The 18692-nt window shown below is 40.7% G+C and overlaps 1 protein-coding gene across 3 annotated transcripts; it reads right to left on the reverse strand.

The window, feature by feature from the left end:
- Positions 1–482: 482 nt before the first annotated feature.
- On the reverse strand, positions 483–10398 carry LOC131577549 (glutathione S-transferase-like). Of its 3 annotated transcripts, none has more exons than XM_058835517.1 (7): positions 10268–10398; positions 8633–8746; positions 7910–7961; positions 4762–4894; positions 3742–3883; positions 1720–1851; positions 483–1397 (listed from the first exon to the last, which is right to left on the reverse strand). In XM_058835517.1, the coding sequence occupies exons 2-7, from the start codon at positions 8717–8719 to the stop codon at positions 1278–1280; spliced, it is 666 nt and encodes a 221-aa protein (XP_058691500.1). In that variant the 5' UTR covers positions 8720–8746; positions 10268–10398; the 3' UTR covers positions 483–1277. The 3 variants fall into 3 exon arrangements, with proteins under 3 accessions (XP_058691500.1, XP_058691501.1, XP_058691502.1); XM_058835518.1 differs by lacking the exon at positions 10268–10398 and adding an exon at positions 9802–9823; XM_058835519.1 differs by lacking the exon at positions 10268–10398 and adding an exon at positions 9646–9668.
- Between the last annotated feature and the right edge of the window lie 8294 nt (positions 10399–18692).

Consider the following 18692-nt stretch of genomic DNA (forward strand, 5'->3'; position numbering starts at 1 on the left):
ACAAGCATTTTTTCCTCAGGTTCAGCAGAGGGCTTTTAGCTGCTACAATAAACCTTCTGATAAAGGGAACCTTGGTGACGCTGCAGTACAAGAGTTTGTGTGTCTAGTGACAAAACAGAGGTGCAGTAGGACCTCTGGTCCAAGCACATTCCAAGTTAAGCTCAGAGGAAAGCTGAATCCAAACCTTTCATTGTGACCTCACCAGAACCTGCAGACTTGTCCTGGCATTTCCCAGAAAAAAAATACATCACCTACTGTTTGGGATAATCTCTCCTAATGTTCCAGCAATTCTTGGGAATGCCAGAAAAACAGAACCAGAGAGACCTTAGGCTAAGAAGTAGCAGCAAGAAACCAATGAACAGCTGTGTTTTGAGTATGAAGAGTGTGAGAAACAACTCTTTAAAATTTTTAGAAGTTTAATAAGGGATAAAAGGGACCATACACAGTGCTGGGTGCTTGGAAAAATGCCAGAGGCAAACCAATTACCTTAAAACAATTTTCTTATATATTTTTTCATTACATTCGTTAAATGCACTTTCATGAGGCTTATACATATTAAAACATTCCTGTGAGTTTACATGTTCTGGGAATTCTTTTGCTTGGTTTGAGTGAGTCTTGTCTTCATGCCATCCTGTAGATGAAATTCATATGTTTTATTTTTTCTTGAGGCTCAGTTCTGTTGTTTGACATTTTTTGATAAGTGAGTGTCAGTAGTGAATCTCTCCTTGCATTTTTTCTCTTACTGTTTATTTTCCTGGTTCCCTTCAATCTTGTCTTATAATTCAGATAAGATACTACACAGGTACATTAAATCAACATTATCTGAGTTATTCTCACTATTATCACTTAGTCAGAGATAAAAAGGCATTTAACGTTTCAATGCACAACGTATAATCTCTATTTTAATATTTTTCAAAATCCTTAGCTATAATATATATTTATCACACTGTGCTATACAGGGCATTGGCTACAAAAGCTGACAGGCTATACTATATTAAAGTAGTTAATAGTGATTTTAAACATCGTTGTAATTAATAGTAATTTGCAAAAGCCAATACATAATAGCAAACGCCATTGCCTGCACAGTTAATTATAAGAAAGAGTAAGACTTTATTTTAGGTGTTCTCTTCAGTTATTTAAGGCATCCTGTGTTGTCCAATATACCCCCTAATCAGTGAACAATTTCCTCTGCTGATAGAATCAAAAAACTTAGTTTTAAGTGCTTTCCTACTGTCATCAAACATAACTAAATAGTTTTTGGAGCTTGAGGCTGCTGCTCAGTAGAAAATTTTTATCACTTTGGCTACGTCCTCCTCTCGTACTGGGGGTTTCCTCTGGCTGCCAGGCTGCAGGAATTTCTTTATTGTGGGGATATTGCTTATTCTTGCTTTGAAGCTCTACAAAACAAAACCAAAAAAAGCACAGTGCTTGAGAATCATTGCAACTGGCAGACATTTCCATCTTATCCATGCTCTGAAAGTTACATTAAGGCTTGATGCTGCAGAAGAAACTCTGTGCCTCCCCCTCTCATGCTTTTGGGGTGGTAGTGACAGAACACGGCATAAATAAAAAGGGGAGCTGAGGCCAGCTAAAAGTTCTTAGGGTATCTGATTATTTTGCATGTCACTTCTCACCCTCCCGCTCTCCCATATTTCTCAGCCAGTTTAAATCAGTGGTCATTTCCAATTAATTATCCATTCAAACTGCCCATTCATTTACCTGCAGGAGAGGAAATCTGGCAAGTATATCAGCTTTGAACTCCTCTGCCATTAAAAGGATTTCCAGTAATTGCACATCTGCCCTGCTCAGCTGGTTGCCGACCAGGAAGTCTTTTCCATGGTCTTTCAAAACCTAAAAACACAGAAGCAGAAGGAGATGATGTCTTTTCTCTGTGTTCCTTAATATGAAATCTTCAAAGCAGGGTCGTCCATGGCATGGAGCTGTCTGTGAAAGAAGGAGATGCAGTTCAAACATCTGTAGGACAAATACTGATCTGATGGCACTGCCATCCTAGGCATAATCTAGCAGCTCTTTCTCTTCTGCACTTCTGTTTCAAGTTGTGCTCATCTTGCCTTGGCTGCTGTAGCTGCACTGAAGGCTAAGCTCTATGAGATACAGAAGGAACTGTCATGCTTTTACATAGCATGTATGGTAGAGGTCCATCTGCAGCTCAGGAGGAATCTTGATGTCAAAGCTGATGCTGTAGTGTCTTCTGTCTGAAACAACACACAGATACAAACATGGACATTTGGGAACTCAGTGTGTGCTGCATTTTCGCAGCTTTACATCTCTCCCAGACTGGAAGGGCCTTCTGTCCCCTCCGTAGTGTCCTGTCTCCACCTTTCTCCCAGCACACCAAAACCAGAGCATTTATATTCCAGTGGTAGTTTTTCTGCTGTTTCTTCCATAAAACTCTTGTGGATCCATGATGGCTGTTCAAGATAATCAATTGAGCTACAAACTCTTTGCCACATACCTGTCAGGGATACTGAGCCAGCCAACAAAACACCCATCCTCCCTTGGAAGGAAGGGATCACTTGGGATAGTTTGCCACTCTCTTTAGGGGAGAAACCTTAGCTGGCCACTTTCACAGGCATGGTGAGGCAAAAAGCCTCCTCTCCTGCATCCATTTCAGTTCATGTTAATTTTGCAGTTTTTATTGTTTATACCTGTTGTGGTGCATTGTTGTTCATTATATTTGATTCAATTACATTCTTTATTGTTAAGCAGTACCAACCCCCATGTTAATACTTTGGTCCCAGTTGTGCCCTCCTACCCTGGTTGCCAATCCACCCTGACACCTGCCCCTTGTTCCCGAACGTTCCCTGTTCCCCCTCGCATTAAGTTGTCGATCCTCCCTTGTGTCAACCCCTGCCTGGACCGCCCCCTTTGGAATTCCCCTATTCCTCCGAGCCCCATTGGCCCATGTGCCCCCCTCTCCTCCCCTTGTGCTCTCCATTGGTTTATGTATTATGTATTATGTATTATGTATTATGTATTATGTATTATGTATTATGTATTATGTATTATGTATTATGTATTATGTATTATGTATGATGTATGATGTATGATGTATGATGTATGATGTATGATGTATGATGTATGATGTATGATGTATGATGTATGATGTATGATGTATGATGTATTATGTATGATGTAACCCCGCCTTGTGCTCCTCCCCTAACTGTTCCCTATTGGTTTATTATTTGTACACTCCCCTTGCTCCTCCCCCACACATAAGTTGCTGTACCCCTGTATCTTTTGTCTTTCTTTCCTGGAACCTTCAAGAGAATAAATCCCTCTTGGAAGCCACCTAGAAGACCTCTCCCTTGTCCTTGCTCCTGCCCTCAATGCTGTACAGCCAGTGCCGTAGAGCATAAGCCCTAAGCTGCCCTGCTTTCCAGGAGCAGCTCACTCTGGGCTCGGTGCCAGGAGCTGGCTGGGGAAAAAATCTGGCACCACGTCAGTACCCTTTTACACACCTTGACCTGTAGGGGATAAAAGGTTAGTTCCGGGTTAGCCCAGCAGCATTTGTAAAGAGATTTCATGGAGCAGAGAGCTGAATTAAAAACCTCCAAAGAGATCAGATACAAAGTCCTGTCTCTCTTAGTCCTGCGTTGCTCAGAGGAACTGATTTTCACTCACAACAGGCTTGCTAAAGGCTAGGGCAGAAGTCACAATAGCCACTAGGAGAGCTGCGGAGCCTTAGTATCCCACCAAAAACCAGCTGACTATACATACCTTCTCAAAGACTGGAAAGTATCTGTTTGTCGCCTTGTCTATCATATTAGCAAAATGTTGCTCTTTTTTGTCTGCTGGTTGGTAGCCATATGCCATGAGTAACTCATTCAGATCAAACATTCCTTCCACGTACATATCGATTCTGAAAGGAATAGATCCACTTGATCAGGTCAAACACAACTAGGTATGAACAGCACAATTACTCCTCGCATAACCTCTCTGAGATGCTGGGAAATCACAGCCCCTTCTCTCACACACACACAAACCCTAGCAAAGTTCCCCTGGGAATGGAGGCATAGGGTGAGTTTGGGTGAAAGACAAATGCAAAATTCCAAGGCAAAACCTAAAGACTGTACCACTCCCAATTCTCACTAGGACTGACACCTCTCTTGACTATGGGTCTTTAAACCCAAACCTGACAAAACCAAATTTGACAAAATTGTCATATATGTTATCCAAAGTTCTTTTAAAAATCCAATCAGACAGGACAACTTTAACAACAGGTCCATATGATTTCTAGCAAATATCTTGACATGTGTTTACCAGGGCTTACTAATTTGAAGCACTCAAATACACCTCAGGTCAACACATGTGCCCTAGGAGTCCTGTCCCTTCATTACCTGTAATTAATTCTAATTCTATTCTAATTCCTGGTTGTTAGAGAGAGGAGTGATTTTGTTTCCTTCAAAGACACTGCCCTGAATGTGATGAGGAGAAAATGACACTGCTGACAGCTGCAGGAGAAAATGAAAAGCAGCATGTGTAAGACAATCTGCCCCCCTGAGTGCTTTCTTCTGATGACTGCATTGATCTCTGATTGATGATTTATGGGCTCACACGCCCTAGCTAATCGAGCCTGGCTATCACTGCTGTAGACATCACCTGCAGTCAGAGCCATCTCATGCTGCACAAAACACTGCTCTGCCCCCTGAACCTCGCTGTGAACTGGGTTGCACTGAGCTACAGTGTGAGCTGGGCTCTAACAAGCAAAGGTGGCTTGTTAGACAAAGGTCACAGTACAGGGCTCTCTCCTTCAGGTCCTTCCCATAGAGGTTGTACTTCGTTGCTATGTAGTTGGCAATGGCTCTGGTCTGCACCAGCTTCATCCCATCCATCTCTACCATTGGCACTTGCTGAAAGAGCAGGGATCCATCTGGGGGAAAGGGAATAACACAAGGAGACGTTCAGTCCCTGAATGACAACCACGAGTGTGTGTTAGGCAAAGGAACCACATGGATTACTTTTTAGTTAGAATCTGAATCATTTAGGTTGGATAAAAAATATTTAGACCAACAGTGGAACATTTGAGATTTGAGGAAACAGCCAAATGCAGAACTTTTAGCTGTCATATACTGAAAAATACGTGCACTGCTTGTCCCTAGCTCAGGTGATTTTCATGGAGGTTAATGAACAGATGGGAAGGCCTGAAGGATCTGACCCACACACTTTCTCTCATGCTTTGCAAAATATATATGGACTTTCTAAGCACTGGCTAACACACAAGGTGGTGAATAATGAAAATAAATAAGAGTAAACGTAAATGCTTGAACTGCCTTCGTGACTTCTTTATTACCTTTACAAATGGCATCTCATCAATACAGGCATAAAATCAGAACAATGAGCGAGTTCCATGAGATTACTGCAAGACCCAAACATCAACTAGTGTGAGGATGGAGCTTTGAAACTCTTTTTCAAGCTTACGGAATCCTTGTCCTAGCATGAAAGTAGTGAAAATACCTTCAGAAATTGAGGTATCTGTCATGAGGTTAGTTTACCTTTATGGAAGTTAAAGTTGCTGGGGGCTCTTGGGAGTCGTTTCTCTTGACCAATTATCGGTCATTGCTGAGAATTGACAGCAGTTTTAGCCATTGAAAAGTAGAATCAACTTTTGAACCCCACACTTAAAGTGTACACCCAGAAGTCTGTGGTGGTTCTTTGTTTTCCTGACTGTGAAGGGTGGCGGAGCTCCGGCTGGCTTTCGGTTCCCTGCCCAGGCCATGCGGCTGGGCGGGGGCCGGGCCGGGCCCGCCGCGTCTCTCGTCTCCCGGCCGGGAGATGGGGCTTGCCCCGAGCCAGGTCGGGCTGGGCCGGGCCCGGCCCGATCTCTGGTTCAGCTGGAGGTTTTGCTGTAACTACATTCACTAGAAAACTGCCGAGTAAAGAAAGAGAAGAGCTCTAAGCCTGCTGCAAGCAGAGACAGAAACCACGCTCTTCAAAAGCAGCTATGAGGAACTTTTCATCGCAGACGGCTCCAGCTCCTGTTCAGCAGAGATCGCTGAACCATCTACAAAAGCTTGGGCAAGATTTTAACTCTTTCTTATCCAGATGAGACTTGCGGATTAATCTTTTCATCCAGAGAGAGAAAAGGAGAGTGATCAACATGAAAAGAGACTTTATAAACTACTAGTGGCAAGAAAGAAAAGAGACTTCAAGAAAGGTAGAGAATTAAGAAGATGCTTTAATTAAGCTGAAATATCTTTCTGTTAAAACTATGGAGATGGACAATGAAGTCCTGAAAAAAACTCCTTTAATTCATAATAGAGTATGGGGAGGAATAAGGTGTTCAAAGTGTAAATTTAAGTAAAAAGTGAAGTAATTGTGGTATAGTGAAGTGCTGGGAGATTTGAAGCCTTGAGAGGCAATGAAAAAACTGTTTTCTAGTGAAGCTCACAGAAGCAGATGAAAAATACTTTTTTGCCTTTGACTAACTTATCCTTAAAAATGCTATCCTCAAACTTATGACCCATAACACATTTCAGAGTGATGTGAAATGGGAGGGGTGAGCTTTAATAACAGTAGCTCTGAACAGCTGATATCAGAGAAACGAGAAACTATAACAAAAATAGTTTTCTTGTGACAAACTCCATAAATTAACAGAAAGGAACTTCTGTTTCTTTACAGAAACTGATGGAAAGACTATAAAGAGAATTAAGATTATTTAAACCATCAAAATTATGAAGTTTTTGTCTCTGTTGTCATGTGAACAAAAGAATAGTGAGCAGTGAGAAATGAAAAGGTTTTTCTAAAAGTTTATTCTGGTGTTCTTGTTCTTGTAGTTTGTCAATAAACTTCTCTTTATTCCTTTTAAGTTTTATGCCTGGTTTGCTCTTATTTTAATCCATATCTCACAGCAAGAAATAAATAATTCTTTTTTCCCCCTTGTTTGTTAATTACTGGTTCAAAACCACGACAGTATCTCTGTTTAAATCAGAGATATGTCAGAGAAGTGAGTGAGAGTTATTGCTTTTTGAAATCCTATTTCTTGATTCCAAAAACTGATCAGCTATGTCCCTCTGTGTAAGGGTGCATTTACCTTTATGCTTGTGTCCCAAAATATTTTTTAAAAGGCAGCCTGTAGCAGGGATATCAAGTCATTATTCCAAAAGGACAGCAGGACTGCAAATGCTACCCCTAGCTCAGATTTCTTTTGACAGGCCAGGTGAATAGCACAGACATGCAATTTGGATTGGAGGAAACATGATTATCATGTTCAGGAAGATGGAAGCTGAAGCTAGCACAGTGGGGAGTTGCCTTGGGAGGCAGGAATGCAGCTGAGGTACAGGCAAACTCAGAAATCTGGAACTCTCTTTTCATAAGAATTATAAAACAACAACTATGTAGGCAACCTAAAATGCTAATGAATTTCAAGAGGATCTGATGACAAAAGCCTCTGTTGCCATCGGATGGAGGACAATGGACACAAGCTGAAGCAAAGGAGAGTCAACCAGCTGAACTTACAGAAAGGCTCTTTGACTCTCTCTGGGTTGTCCAGAGAAGCTGTACATTCTCCATCCTTGGAGATACTCCAAACCCAGCTGGACATGGTCCTGGGTAACTGGCTGGAGGTGGCCTTGCTTGAAGAGGGCATGTGGAGTAGACAGTCATGAGAAGTCCCTTCTGACCTCAGCCCTTCTGTGATTCAGTGAAGACTGAAGCAACCGGGTGGGGGATACCAAGTAAGACACTGCAGTGTGCACCTCTGAGACCTTGTGTACAATCCAGTGAAGAGATCTTCTTTTCAAGACACTAAGACTTAAGAATTCTTAGGTGTTCTAAGACAAGTAATTATAATTCTAATTCTTATTCAAATTTTAATACCAATTCTAATTCTAATTTTTGTTATTACTACTCTTGCTTCTGTTACTATTTAAAAGTGAAGGAAACTTACCCTTCTGTAACTTTGTTAGATCCTCCTTTTTTTCTAGGTAAGATTCTTCAAACTGCAGGAAATAGAAGAGAAATTTACTGTCATTCCATGTTTTAGCTTCTTCCTCTTTTAAGTAAAGAAGACTTAAAGAGATGTGTTTTGGGAAATTTTATTTGTTAGAAACATATGTCATATTTGAAAGCTGTCAGGCCCACTGGCCATCACTGTGACAGAAACCCGTGGATCTTGAAACACAAATTCCCCACACCCATTGTGAAACACTCCATCTCTGCTTTAGTATCAGAATCTGCCAAAGGTAAAACAAAAATTACTCTGTGGTTTACAATATATGGTACCTTCAAGAGTAAACTACACTGTAGTAGCAATAATAATCTCTTGCTATTTTGCAAGTTGGAATTTAACTGAAGGTACTCAGAATTGCAGGTGCTTGACCTCTGGATCAGAAGATAAGAAGCCAGGATCTCCTCCTGGGGTTTTAAATTTCTTCTTTCTCTAGCTACAGGGGAGAAGCTTTTGTGGTGCTACCAGCGGGCTTTGCACATGATGTGTGGAAGTGAGACAGGAACTTGCCCCCTGCTTAGGGCAAGCTCGTGGTCACTGTTGGCTTGCTCAGCAATGCACTACATACAGAGTTTGAAACTGCTGCTCAATCACACTTCTCATACAAAAGAGTAAAAACACACATTGGTCACAGGATCTCAGTATAAAAGACCAGAGGCAAACCTCAACCCCAGCTGCTGCCAGTAGCCACCGAATTGGTTCCATCCGGCCTCGTCCATTGAAGTAGTGCAGCTTGGGTTTTCCAGACATGTTTCCTCGTGCTGGATTTCCTAGTATCTGCAATGAAGAAATAACTTTTGCAGTTTTGAATCTGCAACTGGCTCTTGAAATTGACTTGTTTGAAACCAATGATTTATTGTCCAAGATTTTAATCAATTAACAGAGGAGGTAAAAGTTAGACTATATTGAGAGAATGCCTTGTATCATTCTGCCTAAAAAATGCTTCTTACACATGCAGAATAGTTAAGTAAAACTCTGGCTGTACTTTGAGCAATTGGCCCAGTCAGAAAGCAAGTGAATCAAAATCATTTGCGTCCAAAGTGTTCTGTTCTGACCAAAAGTAGAGGGTGCTCTCTGTGTATTTTGGCATGATTTCAAATTACAGTTTACTGTTTAATCAGATACATGCTATAAACTCAGCAATTGCTGTGCTTTCTCCAGCAGCCATTATGCTCCATTAAAACCAGCCAGGAAGGAATTCTTTCACGCTGGCAACTTCTTTTACAGCACTTCCTGCTTCTGTAATTTCTTTAGAGAAGCCTTCAAAGACATGAAATTAATTTTGTCACAGCAACATCAGATTTGCCTTTACCACAGGCATAACCACAGCGCAATGCTTGCCTGGTCCAGTTCCAACTCTGCTGGAATTCAAGCAACAGCAGTTCCTAGGAAGCAACTTAAAGCAGCCACAGTTTCTCGGCAAGCTGTCAGACACTCCACTCAGACCCACACGTGCACATCAGCAACAAGCACACACACACAGTGCCCAGCCTATGCCAGCCTCACGGCATTGACGCACTGTCAGCAACAAAGCTGAAGCATTAACAGCAGCAAAGGGAAAATGCCCAAACCCCCACCATTCTCCCCTTGCAAAGAACATGCCAGCTTCTTGATGGTACGAAGAAGGAGGTGAGAGGAGCCACTCCCCAGTAGTGATCTACATTTCATTTTCTTACCTCTGTACACCTCGAAAGCAGTTGATTAAGAATTCAATATTTGGTACATAGAATCATGTTAATAAAATATGTACACATATTTAATCTATAAAAGCCATTCACTGACTAAGTTTCATATACAACTCCCTGCATGTCCAAAATAAAAAAAAAATTTACCTTGTGCACAGCGTAACTCTAATCTCTCAGCAGTTTTGCCTTATATAACCCTGAAGCCCCTCCTATCACTAGAAGCAGTTCTCTACAAATGGAAACCCCTTTCTCTTAAGCAAACAAAAACAATTAGCTCTGTTTAGTTTCTTTTCACCTGCAGGAAATAAATCCTTCACTAATGCTGACTATGTACAAATGTAGGATAGAGGAGAGGTCATGATGATTGGGAACATCTGTCCCAGCACAAAGTGCTAATATACCGGCTATTTTCATTACTTGGTACCATGCTAGTTAAAAATAATTGTAATGGCTGATAAACTCACTCAGTTTAAAAGAACACTGCTATGCCAATCCCACTTTTATTCTAATATTTTCTGGTTTTCTACTTTTAAGAACTTACCATTTTATGTAAGTCACATCAACTAATTCAGCTTGTATCTGTTACAAGATACAAGTTACTTCTATGACTTACTTTGTGAATATTCCTTCAGGATACTTCTTCTTAATTTCATTTTGGGATGAACATCTGGGAGGAGCCTTTTTTTATTTTTATTTTTTATTTTTTTTTCTTTTTTCTTTTTCTTTTTCTTTTTCTTTTTCTTTTTCTTTTTCTTTTTCTTTTTCTTTTTCTTTTTCTTTTTCTTTTTCTTTTTCTTTTTCTTTTTCTTTTTCTTTTTCTTTTTCTTTTTCTTTTTCTTTTTCTTTTTCTTTTTCTGTCAAAAATGTTTCCTTGAACATGACTCAGTGAAAATACACACCAAGGACAACTGTAAGAGACAGTGAATGAAGTGTGGTATCAGAAGGCAAACTGCCCTCTGCACTCCTGACTGCTTTCTTTGGTTGACTGTATTGATTCCAAAAAGTCAATACAGAATAAACTCCCATGCCCCCTCCTGTCTATCTAATCAATGTGGTTAATATTGATGCAGGCATTACCTGCTGTCAAGGTCAATATATACATGCAAAATGTTGCGCAATTGCCCTGATCATAACTGAGAGATGGGATATTCCTCTTATGTTACACAGAGAGGTTGTATATATTGCAGTGTGTCACACAAAAGAAAATTGGTGGTTACAGTATGAGGGTCTTTCTCCTTCACGTCCTTCCTGTACATTTGCTGCAAGTGTTGTCTGAAGGCTTCAGTGAGGCAAGAGGGAAACAGCTCCTGCAACTGTTGGAGTCTGAAATACAGACTGTGTGCCCTTGCTTTTAATGTTTAGTTCTGGGATTCAAGAGAACACTGAATTTCATATAATATGAAATTCATGAGCATGTTTTCATAGTGATACATGAAAACTAATGCTAAAGTTAGATAAGAAAGGTAGGTGTATAGATTAGAAAGTTTCTTAAATCACTGGGTGAAAAAGTAGTTTAGAGAACAGGAGACAAGATGGAGGATTTAGGGTGTTGTCCCTTGTCTTTCTTCTTTCTTCTTCATGTTCTTCTCCTGGAGGTTTTTGGATAGTAGTTAGTAATTGGATAGAAAATGCCGCAGTGCATCACAGAGGTGATGGGTCATAGGGTCATTAAGAAAAATAATACACGTGTCTATTGTTAATCGGATAAAAATAAGTATAAAGATAAAAGAACTGCGTAATTCGGGGCCATTTTGTGTATCAGACATGAAGTGTGCCACAAGGCCTTGTTTGTACCATCAGAAGAAAGAAATGTACCAAATTACAAAGATTAACCTTGTAACCAGTCTGGAGAAACCTGTTAACTTTTGTGAGGATCCTACAATAAACACGAGAAACAAGATTCTAACGAGCTCGAGAGTTTATTTCAAATAATGAGAACTGAGATAAGTGGAACTCCCCACGAGGGAGGATCCCAGAAGAATTCAGCCCAGAGAAGGCTGGGGAATTAGAAAAGAACTGTATCTACAGAAAATTCAGCCCAGAGGAGGCTGGGAGACTATAGAAAGCTGTATTCACAGAGAACTGAGCCCAAAGGAGGCAAAGAAAAGAGAGACAGAGGTAACAGCAACAACTCTCTTTCATACATGCTTTGCTGCTGAAAAACATGCGTTTATTTCGTTTTTTCATGACAAAAACTGCTTCCAGCTGCATCACATTTCTTATGAAGAAACTGTTGGCTTTAGGAAGAGCTACAGCACCCTGAGTTTGCCCAGCTGAAAGCTGCCAGTGCTCTAGTTGTAGCTGGATTTAGGGCACTGGCTCTTTCTTTTGCAAACTTGGTGTATTTGGGGTTTCAGTAATATCACAGAATCATAGAATGGTTTGGGTTAGAAGGGATGTTAAAGATCATCTAGTCCCAACCCTCCTGCCCTGAGCAGAAACAGCTTTCACTACAGGAATGCACATATTTATCAGTTCAGCAGTCTTGCTAACCTCAATAGTGGAGCTTGATTTAAGTGATTGGAAGAATGAACAACTCCAGTACAGCTTGTATTAAACTTGGTTTGATATACAGTGATGTAAATCAGTATGGATTCCTACATTCCAAGGTCTCACTAGAGCCTGACACCATCCTGACTCCTCCTTTCTCAATAAGTTTTAAACTGGTTCATGATAAACACGACAAGCATTTGTTCCTCAAGTTCAGCAGAGGGCTTTTAGCTGCTACAATAAACCTTCTGATAAAGGGAACTTTGGTGAAGCTGCAGTACAAGAGTTTGTGTGTCTAGTGACAAAACAGAGGTGCAGTAGTACTTCTGGTCCAAGCACATTCCAAGTTAAGCTCAGAGGAAAGCTGAATCCAAACCTTTCATCGTGACCTCACCAGAAGCTGCAGACTTGTCCTGGCATTTCCCAGAAAAAAAATACATGGCCTACTGTTTGGGATAATCTCTCCTAATTTTCCAGCAATTCTTGGGAAAGCCAGAAAAACAGAACCAGAGAGACCTTAGGCTAAGAAGTAGCAGCAAGAAACCAATGAACAATGGCGTTTTGAGTATCAATAGTAAGATTTTATTTCAGGTATTCTAATTAGTTTAAGGCATCCTGTGTTGTCCAATACACCCTCTTACCCATGAACTATTTCCTTTGCTGGTAGGATCATGCAGATTTATCTTGAAGAGTCTGGAGTAGGATAAAACCAGTCCAGTAGCTAAGTGATGAGTTCGGCGGGAGAAATGCAGCACTCAATATGAATGATCAGCAAGTCTCATTTATTGGTAACTCTAAAATCACTTATATAGCATCAATAATTAGGCTCATACGTAGTGCGAAAGCAAGCTCATTATTGGATATTTCATTTAAGGTCAACTCCACCTAGTTCCACATTCCTGCAATCACTCATCTATGCTGAATTCACATTCTTCTGATCACAGCTTCCTGTTCTCAGTTAACAGTTATCATCACTAAGGTCTTCCTGACTTTGCAACATCTCACACCAACTCTACTCCATTGTCTATTTCTTTCCCAGCTAACTGCTGCATGGGAACGTGACCTTTGCTATCTAGCCATTCCTCTATAATTCCCCTGTTTTCTTTTTGTACTAACAAAACTGTAGAAGTAGCCTTCTTTACCATATTTTGCAAGCATTGCAGTAAGCAAGGAATAAACAGTAACACAATCACAATGATCAATATAACAATTGCCATTTGTGCCAATTTTTTTAACCATCCTGTGAGACCTAGTGATTGAAACCATTCCTCTAATGGATTTGTTTCCACGGTTAATTTTTTCATATTGTTCTGTAGTTGTTGAAGACGAGCATGAATAGACACTGAATGGTCAGAAAGATTCATGCAACACATCCCATCAAAGTCTTCACAGCCATGGCCCTGTGCTAATAGCAAAAAATCAATAGCAGCTCTATTCTGCAATACAGCATGCCTAACACTGTTCATATCCAAAAGCAAATCAGACAAAACCTTTGATGTAATATTAAACTGTTTTCCTGTCCAACATGCCAGTCATCGTAACTGTGTTAAGGCTTGAGCACTAGATACTCCAGGTGTAAATATAGATCACACAATCACTGTAGGATGTTCCCAAAGTTCAACCTTATCTTTGTATTCTGGCCCCAATTGGAACACACTTCTCTTTGTTCGTAACCTGGTTCTATTGGCTCTTAATAGTTGCTGTATAGTAGGTGCAAACAGTGTCAATTTTCCAAAATAACAAGGCCCTCCATAAATGTTTGCTGGCAGTCCTTGCCATGCACGATCTCCACAAATTAGAAAAATACCAGGTGGTAATTGTAGAGGTGTACTGCTAGAATTTACTTTGTGAGACCAATTGCCACAGTATGCATCATTATTTTGCAAATATAGCAAATTTTGTGGAGAAACATTTGTACCATTTGGCCCATGAGACTTTTTCACATGATTGTTCCTAGCCCGATTAACAAAAGTTAAACAGTAATTGCTAGGGGCTGAACCTAATAGTCTTAACTCTTGTGGTTCTGACCCAGTAACATTTAAACCCGTAGCAATGTACCAGTTTTGAGCACCAATGGGATTTGCTGGAATTAAACCTGTGTCACAGATATTGGTCATGAATTTACCTGATGGACTTTCCCATAATGTTTTGTTTGCTTCCTTGGGTGTTTTCCAATTCTTTGTCCAGTTTTTAAACGTCGTGGCATTGAATGAATCATCTAAAGGTGCGCCCACTAAACAAGTTCGAAAAGGATCTGAAGGGGTAGCCATTGAAAGGCAAAAATTATCCTGTCCAGTTTGATTAGCCCACGTTACCCACATATTTTGTCTCTCATCCATGTCAATCAAAAACCCTTCATTTCCCTTTATCATGGTAAACCACAACAACTTGATCAGAGATAGTTCTTTAAGGACTTTAAAAGGATTGCGGCAGTTCAGCCAGCATCTTGGCTGGATCCCATGTGAGATCTTGCTTCCTTTTTCTTTTACCCCTCTGCCTCACCCGTTGATTAGGTTGCTTCGAACCACGGGGTGTTCCATCTTCTCGGCAGCAAGGATAACTTTCAGGGAAAGACTCTTTTTCTCGAGACTGCCGTTTTAAGAATTGCTCCCAATTTTTATTTTTTACCCCTGACTTGTGAATATCACACCTGACCTGTGTCAATGTTTTGCAACAACGTATTGCAATTATTTCAATAATATATGGTAAAGGGGTATTAGAATGATAACAATAATTTTCTGGATTTATTCCAAAAGCAAAAATCTCCCACCATCTATCAGATCCTTTCTCAAATTGTCCTGTTTGCACACCTTCCTGTAATGCAATCTCAGTCAAATTTCTTTCAAAGTTGTAACACTCTGTACAAATCCCTCTTGGGGATCGACCCCACTTAGAATGTATCCACCACTTTTCTTTACACACTTTACAAATACAACATACAAAAGGATAACATTCACAATTTGGTACTGTACACAAAATTTTCATGTGAGAGTTCATGTTCCATCTCTATGTTGATGGTAGAGAGCGAGAAGTATCTGCTAAATTTTCTGGATCAGCTGAAGGTAAATCACTGGGATCAGCAGTGATCAGGTTTAGTCCATCGGCTCGGCACCCAGACAGGCCCTGTGGGGGTAGACACACAAAGATAACCACGTCCCCAATATAGTACCTTGCTAGGACCTCCCCACTGTCCTGTTTTTGGATCTTTATAGCGAACCCATATTGGATTTTGAGTTTTCTCTGCTTCAGGTGCACTATGACGTATTGCTGCAGGCAAATCACTGTTTCCAAAAATACAGAGGAAATTTAAAACAAATAAACAATGCAATAATCGTTCTTGTGGATCTTTGATCTCCCTAAATTTATTCAGATATTGTTTTAAGGTACCATTTGCTTGTTCTACTATTGCCTGACTCGTGGGGGAATGTGGAATCCCTGTTATGTGTTTGATTCCCCATGATTGCATCACCTGCTTAATTCTACTACTACAATAAGGAGGTCCATTGTCTGTTTTAATAGAACGTGGAACTCCCATGACTGCAAAACAACTTACTAAATGTCGCTCAACATTCCGTGCTTTCTCACCAGATTGAGCTGTAGCCCAGATGTAATGACTATAAGTATCAATGGTGACATGCACATATTTAACTCTCCCAAACTCTGCAACATGAGTAACATCCATTTGCCACAACTCATCATTAGCCATAACTCATCATCAACATCCATTAGCCTTGATTATGAAAACTACAAATAGGACATGCTTTGACAATAGCCCAAGCCTCCTCTAAAGGTATCTGAAACTCCCAATGGAGGCCTTTTGCATTTTGGTGAAAGATGGCATGAGCTTCTCTAGCTAATGTCTGTGGTGGGACAGGGCTATTTTGTGACAATGAAACCAATCGGCCTGCCCTAGCATTTCCTTCTCCTAAACCCACATCCCATTTGTGGCTACGAATATGGATAATAGAAAAGGCAGCAGTCCTCAACTTTACTGCTCTTTGAAGTTGCAAAAACAGTTCATATAAACGAGGGCTTTTTACTTCCTTAATGTCTGCTTTTTCAATACGTTCACTCACTCCTGCAACATATAAAGAATCAGTTACCACATTAACAGGACCCTTAAACTGCACCAAAACCCAAACAACAGCGACTAATTCCAGAGTTTGTAATGTGTCCTCCTTTTGAGCTAGAATAATATGATGATTCCATTGTCCTTCTGAATTTTGCCATGTCGCAGCAGCTGTACGAGACTTCTTTCCAGCATCAGTGAACACAGTTGATACCCCTGGTAATGGCACAAATGATCATCTGGGCTTTTCAATCCAATTCTGCTGACCTATCCATCATAGTGGTATTCGAGGCACTTCCTCAGTACTGACTACACTGCTGTTGTCAAGCAATGCTTCTTGCAATGTGGAGCTGTGAATGAAATACCAATCCAAAGTGTCCTTCTTTATTGGTATCTGAATTTCAGCTGGATCTACACCCATAATTTGCCACAATCGCTTCCGTCCTTGTTTTATCAAATTTGCTAAAATTTCAATTTTTTTGAATTAAAGTATGTCTCTGTTGTAGTGGTGGCAACAGCCACTCTAATACCCATATCTCCCCTGTTTTCTTTTGCTGCTGCGTTAAAGCACCGATGAGATGTCGAGGTCCAAACCATACAGTAAGATTAATGTCCAAGTCTGGATCTCACCTACGAACAACACCTGTCTGGATACAGTCCATTATTTTATTGAGAGCTTCTTGTTGCTCACTGGTGACCTGTATAGGTGCTGTAGGATCAGTACCTTTTAACAAAGGTCGTAAAGATTGTAAAAGTTCATTAGGAATACCCACAACAGGTTTAAGCCATTGTAAATCTCCTAGCAATCGCTGAGCATCATGAACAGTATGAAGTGACATGTTTAATGACAGTTTCTGAGGGGCAACATACTGCTCAGTTAAAGTCCACCCGAGATATTTCCATGGGGATGACTGCTGTATTTTCTCAGGTGCAACAACCAGTCCATTCTGAAGTAATTGTGTTTGAATGTCTTTAACTTGTTTATCTGCAAAAGGTTGTGACTGAGCAAAAAGAATATCGTCCATATAATGATAAATAATGGTTGTAGACCACCGAACACGTAGTGGTTGCAAAGCATTATCAACATAAAGATGGCACAAGGTAGGAGAATTACGCATACCTTGTGGTAAAACTGTCCATTCAAATCTCTTGTCTGGTTCTGCTCGATTTAATGAAGGCAAAGTAAAAGCAAATCTGCAAGTATCCTGTTCATGCAGTGAGATAGTGAAAAAACAGTCCTTTAAATCAATTATTAGCAAGGGCCAATCTTTTGGTAACATTGCAGGATTGGGCAAACCAGGTTGTAGCGCCCCCATTGGCTCCATTTGTTCATTTACTGCACGTAAGTCATGCAGCAATCGATATTTCCCAGATTTCTTTTTTATAACAAAAATGGGAGCATTCCAAGGACTTGTTGACAACTTTAAATGTCCTTGTTGATATTGTTCCAGTACTAATTGATGAGCTTGTTGCAGACTTTCCCTTTTTAAAGGCCACTCTTCAACCCATACTGGTTCCTGAATTATCCATTTAAGTGGGAGTGGGAAAGTCCAAACAATGGCCTCTATTTTAAAGGGTGCTCATTGGTCAAGATGACACCAAGTTGTGACAAAATATCTCGCCCTATTAGACATTGAACCTTGTCTGGTAATGGAACAATCGACAAAACAGAACTGATGACCTTCCCATCTAATTGAATTTGGATTTGTGGAGACCTTTTTGCTAAAGTTAAACCTCCCACCCCTGTAACAGTAACCATACTAGGCAACAAAGGCCATTCCTGGGGCCAATATCGTGGAGCAACAATACTTGAGTCCGCCCCAGTATCCGATAATCCTTCTAATTGGTGGGATTCTCCGTTGTAATTGAGAACAACTGTTCGTTTGGGTCTAGTGTTTAAGTCCAGAGTAAGCAATGTAAGTCCTCCTGTAGAACCAAATCCACCTGTACCCCGTGATTGATTTTTCAATGGTGCCAACTGATGTGTATATTGTGGCAGCGGCACCAATTGTGCAATTCGCTGTCCTTTATCAATTCTGGCTGGTGGTGCCAGTGTATATGCAATGATATATATTTCACCAGAATAGTCCACATCAATGACTCCAGGTAAAATAAACAGTCCCATTAGACTAGCAGATGAACGTCCCAACACAATTGCACCCATAGCTTTTCCATTTATTATCACTGGTCCAATAATCCCCGTGGGAATCTTGTACGGCTGTGATGTTAATAAATCCACAGTCACTGAGGCTGCCAGGTCCAAGCCGAGGCTCCCTGCTGTGGCAGGCTGGAGGGAAGTTGCACTGATGTTCCGGCAGCTGCTATTTGTGTCCTGGCGCGGCGGCTCCTCGCGCTGGCTTTCCCGTTTCCTGATCTCCGGCGGCAAGCACTATCAGCATGAGTATTAGACCGACACTGATTGCACCAAACAGATGACACAGTACATTCCTTCCGAATATGCCCAAGGTTGCCACAGCGA

Source organism: Poecile atricapillus, chromosome 3 (genome assembly GCF_030490865.1).
Source record: "Poecile atricapillus isolate bPoeAtr1 chromosome 3, bPoeAtr1.hap1, whole genome shotgun sequence".
Lineage (NCBI taxonomy): Eukaryota > Metazoa > Chordata > Aves > Passeriformes > Paridae > Poecile > Poecile atricapillus.

Bases quoted from the DNA above. Each gene is read 5' to 3' on its own strand.
- LOC131577549 (XM_058835517.1), bottom strand. From the start codon at position 8,719: ATGTCTGGAAAACCCAAGCTGCACTACTTCAATGGACGAGGCCGGATG. The intron at 7,962-8,632 runs GTTTGCCTCTGG...TATTTCCTGCAG, and splicing joins TGGCAGCAGCTGGGGTTGAG to TTTGAAGAATCTTACCTAGA. The intron at 3,884-4,761 runs GTACTGTGACCT...TATTCCTTTCAG, and splicing joins GACCTGAAGGAGAGAGCCCT to AATCGATATGTACGTGGAAG.